Genomic DNA, 9,798 nt, shown 5'->3' with positions numbered 1-9,798 from the left:
CACACACACACACACACATACATACTCACTCAAAACTACCAGCCTGTGAAGTTAGGTGAAGTTGTCAAAAGTAACAGTAATGGGGTTTTTTTAGCAACAGTTTCCTTATGTATTACAATTACATTTCAAGATATAGTGTCCTAACTCTCACACCGTGTCTTTGGATCACAATAAAATCTGTTTTACTACTGTGAGTCCATTCAGTTTTCATCACACATGGCTAACGTTAATGAACAATTCCAGATACTCTGTCCACATTTTCACTCTCTAAGACCAGCAGTGGTCATACTGTCATCACTAAACATTGTGCCAACATGTGAACAGTAATGTTGCCGTCAGTGGGCTTATTTGCTAGTTAACAACCGCTAAGGAAAAATCCACCAAATAGATACCCCCTTAGGATATGGGAATCAAATGATGTTTCGGCTCATTTTACATACAGTTTAGCAACAAAACAAAATGCTGAGGGAACATAAGAACGTTTTTTATGTTGGTTTTGAGCGGTATGCATCCCCACTAGCCTGGAAAAAGATCACACACACTGTAATTGTAAGACAACGTGGCGGGGGACTATAACGTCTCCGGCAGCGGTGAATCAAAGGCAGAGGGATCGCAAATTTTTTGGCCACAAATGACCATATTTGGAAAAAAGGTTGGAGCTGGGGAGATGATGAGGCTAAGTCAGTGTCTCTATGGTTTCAGTGGCATGGCTGGCTTCAGCTGAACGCTAAAGAGCAAAAAGTCACTAATTTTCCGCCTTTTCGATTGGAGTCATCCAGCACAGTTTTGTCAGCTGCTTGAAAATCAGCAGACTTTCTCTTGAGTTACCAGTTTGTGCTAGCTAGCTTGAATTTTTAGGGCAACCAAAATGTTTTAACTAACTTTTCTGAATTGAAAACACAGTAAGATTGCCAAAGAGTGAGACAAAAACAATTAATTTTAATGTACACAGTGCCATGGGTAGCAATTGCCAAGCCTCTATCACAACTCTATTGACACCATAAAGCATCCCCTGGTCTATTGTCACTTTTAAGTAATTGGGACCATAATTTACTAAATGAACATTTTGCTGTATTGAAAAAGATGTAAAACTAGCAACTGAGGTCCTAAACTCATGAAAATCTTTACTAAGGTAACAAAGCAAGTGAGAAGCAGGGTCCTATTCTCATAGACTTCTATAGAAACAGACTTTTTTTTAGACATTTGAAACACCCCATGCTGGAAATGAGGTTGAATGCAGGTTTAAGGTTTAAGGTTTGTGGTTACAACCACACCTGACCAAATGGCCAGAAACCAATGACCACACTGTCGATGTAAACATCATATAGCTCACAAACTGCTACTCTACTTAATGTCATTACTGTTACTAGTAGTGGCAGTGTAGTGGTAACTATGTCCTCTTCCTCTGCTTTCTCACAGCTCTTGTCTTCAACGGTAACACAAACCCCGCCCACCCCAACACCATTGGCTGTATCGACTCCATGTGTGATGTGACAGAGGTTGTGCGAGGTAAGAAGGACTAGAGAGAGCAAGAGAGGCTGTCACAGGTGGTGTTGAACAGTGGAAATTAGGTCTATCAGATGACATGGCCTTCTCATTACAGTCACATGCTGTTGTGGTTAAAGTCACATGATAATCGTTTATTTAGAACATGCGTTAATATGGCATGTGACTCCAGTAAATACAGATAAAAGTGTGTAAAAATAAAGTATGATCGAAAGGAATTCACAAAATAGAAAAGAAAAATGTTGTTTATGTACTTTATTTCGTACTTGTTTGGAATTTGGAAACTGAAACTCTCTTTCTTGTACAAAAACCTTTAATCAATTTTCCTTTCATACGATGCTGTCAAGGTTGGATTAATCTATTATTCAGGCAACTTAAATAACGACACACTCCCTAATAGAACAGTGTTATGAGCAAAGACCACTGATGGGGATGAAAGTGCCCGCTCCCCTTGCATTTCCTGTGCACACACACATGCTGTTAAAATTCTGTGCAAATCAAAAGAACGTGATTTTCCTATAGCCTACTTTGTGATACATCTCTGTATGACAGGAATGTTAATACAAAACAGCTAGCTTGGCAGTGGGTGGCCCAGACGTTTTTCATTCCTGGTGAGTTTTTTTGTGTAATTATTTGATTTAGCTGAAGCATTTTAGTAACGCTAGCATTTTAGCAATGGCAACTAGCTAATTTGTTGCTACCAGTAAAAGTTTGAATTAAAGTAAACACAACTTTTTAGGCAGCAAAGTGTGTGACTCGAGTAGAGAACTCAACAAATAGTTTGTGATAGGCCAGATAGAAACTGATTGAAACATATCAACGCTATCTTCTGTGCGTGACCAATTCCGCGGAGATTCAATCGGAAAAAAATGCCATCAAACACAGCACGCTGATAACTAGGGTGGAGCGGGTAGGCCGCTCATCCAATTTGAGCCAGTGTCAGCGTTTGAACAGAAAGAATCAGAGCAGCTGGTTTATATCCAACACACTTATCTTCCATACTGTTATACAGACAATAACCTTGTATTTATCACATCTAGTACTCTTTAAGTTAGATCCATTAAGTCTATACAGGGCAAAGAATAGAGTTGTTTTTGCTTTATGTCTCTGTCTAGATGCCTATGAGAGTGCTAAGTTGCTTTGTGAGCAGTATTACCTTGGAGCCCCAGAGCTGGAGCTGAGGCAGATGAATGGTGAGACACACATGAAACACTGAAAAAACACACATAGTTTTTTATCGATGGCGGATGTGTGTGTGCATTGAACAATGACTTTTGTTTTTTTATTATTTCCTACCTTAGCCAGCAACAACCGAGAGCCCATCCACATCTCATACATCCCATCCCATCTTTACCACATACTTTTTGAACTCTTCAAGGTAAGTAATGATACTGCATCCGCACACAGACAAAGAAATAAAAACACTATAGGATATATGCAATACTTTATACAATAGTATTGGAGCCTCCTCAGTAACTTAGGGCCCATTCAGACCAGAAAAAGTGATCTGGTGATTTGCTGAAGGGTTGTTTTCATCAGAATTTTTTTTTTACCATTTAGGAAACAGCCTAAACGCACCATACCCCCATTCAAAATGAATAGAAAGACCTGATCGTATGAGAACCGCTGCAGTGTGTGTGAATACAGCCTCAAATGGCCATTCTAGTGAGAGACAGCATTTTCTAAATGGTTAGAATTGTAGCAGCAGAGGCAGACTTTTAGTCCCCATAATGGGTCAAACTCCAAATTCACTGGATCCTTCATTTCCTATAATACATTCTGATACCATATCGACCCTCCAGCATGGTTAGTGTTTTTATCTGATGAGCAGGTGGCACCTTGTGAAAGTGTGGTCTCCAGCAAAGATGAATTGAGTTGTCAATTGTAAAAATTAATCTGCAACTATTTTGTTAATTGATTTTAATTGAATAGAAATAGTAGGTAGTAATCCTTCCTGTACTAAAGCCATGCATAAGTACAGTATTAACACACATTATTTGTACTTTAAGGTGATTATGTGATACTTGTTAAAACAGCTATGGAAAGGAAGTAGAATCAATGCTCTTTCTGTCCCCATTCTGAAAAGTGTTTTCACCCGTTGCCCCATTGTTCTTGTTACTCTGACTGTTGAATTCAATTCAATTTTCATAACAAGAGTTCAGCTGCCTAATTATGTGACTTAAACACCATAAACCATCATTAGCATCACAGATCCATCATCTGTCCTGATATCAGCCCCATTCATTGACATAAGCAGCTCCTGGCACATAATACAATCCTCTATATTTAAACAGGATTCACAGCACACTATTGTTTAATACCTGGAACCTTTGGCCTAATTGCATGCCATGGACAAACTGAACATGATTAAGAAGGGTGAAGTTACACACTTACATGAATAACAGGTTTGAACTGTCTGCAAGCTTCTCCTGGCAATACAGTAATGTGTTGACTATGCGACAGCAAGTCCCGTGGTTATGACACAATCGTTAGCCCCTTTTTACAAAAACGTCTGCTACAGAGCCATAACTTGAGGTACAAGGTAATGGAGCCTTTTATACATTGTCGTGTTTCTTTAGAAATACACAATGCACAAATAGAGTCCTGAAACGCTTCAGATGTAAAGTTATTCACTGTCAAAGTGGCACCAAAATGAGCTAGTAAACCTCCCTGTTTCCTCTCTGTAGAATGCCATGAGAGCAACCATTGAGAACCATGAGGCCAGCAGGACCCTCCCACCCATCAAGGTCATGGTTGCTCTTGGTGGAGAGGACCTGTCAATCAAGGTAAGTGACTCTTCTACATACAGAAACAACTCTTACATTTTCAATCATTTTGAAATGACATGAAAAAACGTTAATTTAGTCACAAATGTAGATGCAAGGAGGTTACACGTCCGTGACATACATGCTTTCTACTTCTGGTGCATTGTATTTTGTCACAATTGACGACAGGAGAAGAGGTTTAAGGCCACCATTTGTGTCTTTATTAACAAAAAAATGTTAAACTAAGGTGACATAACAGCAAAAAAACACCACATAACAGCCAACTGCCACAAGAAAGAAAGAAAAAAAAACTGCACCATACCACCTACATAGGTGAGCTAACCTGAGCAAGCACCACTAACCCTTCATTACAAATGGAGAGGTTCATTACTGCTAACTTTACTATTTATACATACAGTATATGTTTACCAACTACATCAGGTACTCCAAATATTATAAACATGTCATTTTTATGTAGAACTATCTCAGCCATTATTGTTCACTTTAGGATTAACCGACCCCTCCCTTCCAGAAACCTCTCATGAGGCAAACCTGTATCCACTCTCCCTGATTAAGCTGAGCTACTCACCACATCACAGGCAGAACCATGACCAACACTATTAACCCATGAAACCTGTTGAACAGGATTATGTGAAATAATAAAGTGACAAATTAAAACAATAACCACCAACATTACAGGGAAATTAAGAAACAACAGACACAAAACAGTATTAATTATGGGAACAGAGCCTAGTTAAAAGGAGAAAGGCAACCTTTTCACACATTACAAACCAGAGTAAAAATCACTTTAACATACCAGAAAGGAAGGACAAAGGGAAGGGCAGTGTGTGTTTTGTCATATGGAAAATCACATCAGGGAAATCAGATTCTTCTGTGAGCACATACCATTCATTATGACAGGAGTGGCTATAAAACCCCAGAATGCATTAGCAAACATCAACACAACATTAGTTAAGCTTTATAAAACGTCCCAAGAAACAAAGAACAAGGACTGTGTTAGTTGAATGCCCCAAATGATCAAACCAAGAATAGAAACAGTTTTCTTAACTTAAACTTCTTTATTACAAAAAAAGTAGATAGTAATCCTTCCTGTAGTAAAGCCATGCATAAGTATGTAACACACATATTAGTTGTACTTCAAGGTGATTATATAAGACTTGTTAAAAAAGCTATTTAAAGGAAGTAGAATCAATGCTTTCTTTTGTCCCCATTCTGAAAAGTGTTTTCACCCTTTGCCCCATTGTTCTTGTTACTCTGACTGTTCAGCTGCTTGTTACATGACCTAAACTCAATAAACCCTCATTATCATCACAGATCCATCATCTGTCCAGATTCCAGTCCTATTCATTGACATAACCAGCTCCCATACATCATGCATCTATATTTAGACAGGATACACTCAGCACACTGGTGTTTGATACCTGCAACCTTTGGCCTAAATGCATGCCATGGATAAACTGAACATGGGTGAAGTTACACACTCTCATGTATACCAGGTCACCCAGTCTATGTTTTATGCTAACAAGGAAACTGAGATCTCCACCCTTTTGTAATGATAAAGACTGTTTGTCTTGCCTCCATAATGCCTGTTGCGTTTACCTCTCCATAATCTATGTCCCTCTATAGATGAGCGACAGAGGAGGAGGCGTTCCCTTGAGGAAGACCGAGAATCTGTTCAGCTACATGTACTCCACAGCTCCCAGACCCTCCATAGGAGACCAACACAGAGCCCCACTGGTAAGCAACTTACACACAAACACACACATTTAAACGCGATATAAAGAGGAGAGCTGACGTGTGTGTGTATGTGTGTGTGGGTTTGCAGGCAGGGTTTGGCTATGGTCTGCCCATCTCTCGTCTCTACACTCGCTACTTCCAGGGAGAGTTACAGCTCTACTCTATTGAGGGTTACGGCACTGACGCAGTCATACACCTGAAGGTAATATACGCGCACATGTATGCACCAACATATTGCTTGGTATTTATTGTCATTGAAGCATGACCTGATTGGGTAATGAGATTGGGACCCCATTCTTTAATATGATACACCAAGTGTAGTTGTTCTTGGGGGAATTGTTGAGTCTCTGTGAATTATAGAATGTGGTCTAGACCAGTCTGGAAAGTTTCCTGAGATAATTTCTGTTATGATTTGACACTATAAATACAATTGAATTAAATTTAATACAGGCTCAACTGATCCAGGCTAACATCATGTTAGCCAGATAAAATTGGACAGTTAAACCTTATCCAGCTAAGTTGTTTAAATGCTCCTAGAGGACTGATTTGTTAGTATTAAATAGCCGTGCCTCATTATTTTTAAATAAAGGCAACATGAGTGGAGAGTCAAAACAATGACCGCACATTTTTACAGAAGCTGCACAAAATAATTTACACTTTCAATTTACACTTATTCTATATTTAAGAAATGGATGAATGACAAGGATCATAATGCAAATCAGAGATTATGTGTTTAAGAAATGTGTTGAACACATATGATTTATAAAAATCTAATTTAAAGGTATATTGACATTTCTTGTCAAGAGTTAGATAAGAAGAACACCACTCTCCCCGCTGTACGGTAAATATGAAGCTACAGACAGCAGCCAGTTAGCTTACCTTAGCAAGAGTCTCAGCTGGTTGCCTGGCAACTTCTCAATGACGACAAGACTCTAGGAAGTAACTGCACCTGGCCAAGAAATAGTCTGTCACACCTGCAAAAGTGAAAATTGTTATTTTTCTGCTTTAGATTTGTTCAGATTCAACAAATGAGACAAATAGTATTAGCTAGTTAGATAAAAGGTGTTAGAGGTCCTGGAAGGCAGATGGTGTTACCTTTAGACAGAGCCAGGCCCTGTTTCTAATCTTTATTCTAAGCTTAGCTAACCGGCTGCTCGCTCAAAATACATTTTTACCGTGGTATTGATGTTCTCATTCAGGCTTAGACCTAGACTCTTGACAAAATAGTGAAAGGTATTTTCTAAAATCACGGATTCTTCCTGTATTAATGTTAATTAAATGGATAGTTGTTCCTTAGGTCTTTGGTGCTATGATAACAAATTTTCATTTGAAATGACCTTGTTTGCTTATACTCCCCCAAACAAAATAATATTTATTAATATAATAGTTTGCTTTTCATTTAAAGTGCTCATATTATGCTCATTTTCAGGTTCATACTTGTATTTAGAGGTTATATCAGAATAGGTTACATGGTTTCATTTTAAAAAAACACCATGTTTTTGTGGTACTGCACATTGCTGCAGCTCCTCTTTTCACCCTTTGTGTTGAGCTCTCTGTTTTAACTACAGAGTGAGGCATCTCACTTTTGTTCCATCTTTGTTGGGAGTTGCATATGCACAGTACCCAAGTAAGGACTACTAGCCAGTCAGAAGCAGAGTATGAGGGCATGCCATGCTAGCAACTAGGCGAGCATCATAACGCGTGTTACAAAGTGACAAACGTTCGTCAGAGAAGTAAAGGCTGGACTACAATAGAGCTGTTTGGAACAGTTGGCGAACAGTGTTTTCTGTTGGAGATGGTAAGGCCCTTTGGGGTGGACTTTGGACTTTTTCACTTTGTAAACCCATTACATGCACTAAAAAGATATATAACACAATAAAGGAAAGGGGAAAAGCCAAAATGCATAATATGAGCACTTTAAATGTCTGGAAGAGTTCAGTAATACAATTTTCAAATAATATTTGAGTTGGTTTTTATGGATTGATATAATTGTAACTAACTGAATCGAATCATGTCGTTGCACACTCTAATAAACAGTACATATGTAATACATATGCAAATATTGTATCATTGTCCAAAGAATCAATGTAACATTTATAATAATCATATCATGATAAAACTTGTGATTTACATCCTTACACCAAACAAAATTTGAATTGGTTGTGCTTGTTGTGCATTTATTCTATTGAATAGCCTATTTTAACATTTACAGGTAATAAGTCCTTACTGTGAACACAACTGCACAAGCTGGTTAGGGTTTAAGGACTGGTTGGTCTGACAACAGTTTGAAATCAGTTTATAACGAAAACCTCCAAGCTTGTGTTAATTGTTAACAATCAAATGAAGCGTATAAGGTTGTCTTTGTACAAAGATCTGGGCCTCGGTCTAGAGGGAAGAAAAACAAGTTAGAGGAAGTGAAAAAAAACCACCCCTGTCATCATGCATTAAAGGGTATTCTCTGCTTCTGTCTCTAGGCATTGTCTACTGACTCAGTGGAAAGGCTCCCAGTTTTTAACAAGACTGCTCTGCGTCACTACAAGCTCACTTTGGAGGCAGACGATTGGTGCGTTCCCTCCAAGGAGCCGCTGGACCTTGCCGTGTACCGCGCTGCCAAGTGATTCATTCATGACCTGGCATGATTTTGGACACAAAAGACTTACACGTTGACCATAAATGTCCTTCAGAGGCAGGGCACTGTAGGACCAGGAGCTGAAGAGACCAAAGGTGGCCCAAGAGATCAAAGAGAATCAAAGAGCAGAGCATCGGCGTCCTGATTGTCTGGGAACTTACTTGATTGGAGCAAGCGTCTTCTTCTTGTATCTCCCTCTGCCTTCTTTACATGTGTGCAATAGACAGAGATGATGGCGGATAGTCAAAGATACAGTCGTAGAAATCCAAAAATTAGAGAGAGATGGAATATATAGTATGGCTGTAAAAGTTGAGGAAAATCTCTAATTGTGGACATTATCTGACCAATATTGAGATTGTGATGTACAGCCACATTTCACCCAAATGTCAGCAATTTTTTGTTTATTATTATACTTTAAATAGAGGTTCTATTAAAATGTTTCTCAGCCAGTCAGGTTTAGGTTTGGAGATGCCTGCAGAATATTTTCCTCAGAGACAATAAGTGCCTGTGTGTGTTGACCGAGAAGTGTGTGTTCATCTTTTTCCACGAGAAATCGAACATCTCCTCTTTCTTTGTGTGCCTGCTGTTTGTGGAAATACTTTGAAAATGTGTGTTGTTTGTACAAATTCACAATAGGTAAAACCGCTCTTGAAATTCCTTTTTGTGAACAGATGTTCAGCGGCTTAGTTACTGATAGTAAACAAGGATTCAAGATCCGTTGGTGAGAGGTCAACATGAACTGTAACGTTGGCAAAGGGTTATGTAAACTTCAGTCTTCTGTTGACATTAATAGTAATCTATTAATCAGCTTTGGTAGAAGTGTAGAATGTGCCTCAATCAGATTGTTGTTGAAGACCAGTAAGGAGTCCAAACTGCAATGAGTATATTTGACTGTGTATGAAAATGTATAGTGTCACTATAGTGTGATTCACTGTGTGGATTCACCCAGAAATTGTTATTGTGTCATTTGAAGTGTTATCTATTTTATATTTTAAGTGAATTGTTCTTATTGGAGGACTTTTATTTTTTATAAAAAAAAAAAAAGTTTGGAAAATAAATCTTCCTGAAATTAATTTAACTTCTGTCCTTGTTATATTTGACTGAATTCAGTGTGTGTGTGTGTGTGTGTGTGTGTGTGTG

The 9,798-nt window shown here is 38.5% G+C and overlaps 1 protein-coding gene across 2 annotated transcripts in view; it reads left to right on the top strand.

The window, feature by feature from the left end:
• LOC116702810 (pyruvate dehydrogenase (acetyl-transferring) kinase isozyme 2, mitochondrial) overlaps positions 1-9,023 on the top strand; it is a 15,043-nt gene extending 6,020 nt beyond the window's left edge. The window contains exons 5-11 of one of the 2 annotated variants that reach the window (XM_032537292.1): positions 1,420-1,509; positions 2,622-2,699; positions 2,808-2,884; positions 4,194-4,292; positions 5,919-6,029; positions 6,118-6,231; positions 8,504-9,023. In XM_032537292.1, the coding sequence (XP_032393183.1) occupies positions 1,420-1,509; positions 2,622-2,699; positions 2,808-2,884; positions 4,194-4,292; positions 5,919-6,029; positions 6,118-6,231; positions 8,504-8,647 (713 nt within the window). In that variant the 3' untranslated portion in view covers positions 8,648-9,023. Of the gene's footprint in view, positions 1-1,419; positions 1,510-2,621; positions 2,700-2,807; positions 2,885-4,193; positions 4,293-5,606; positions 5,738-5,918; positions 6,030-6,117; positions 6,232-8,503 lie in introns of those variants that run through there. The other variant, XM_032537293.1, reaches the window with a different exon arrangement.
• Positions 9,024-9,798: the final 775 nt, after the last annotated feature.

This window comes from Etheostoma spectabile, chromosome 15 (assembly GCF_008692095.1).
Source record: "Etheostoma spectabile isolate EspeVRDwgs_2016 chromosome 15, UIUC_Espe_1.0, whole genome shotgun sequence".
NCBI lineage: Eukaryota > Metazoa > Chordata > Actinopteri > Perciformes > Percidae > Etheostoma > Etheostoma spectabile.
Note: the sequence above shows the minus strand (reverse complement) of the source record. Positions and strands in the feature narration are given on the sequence as shown.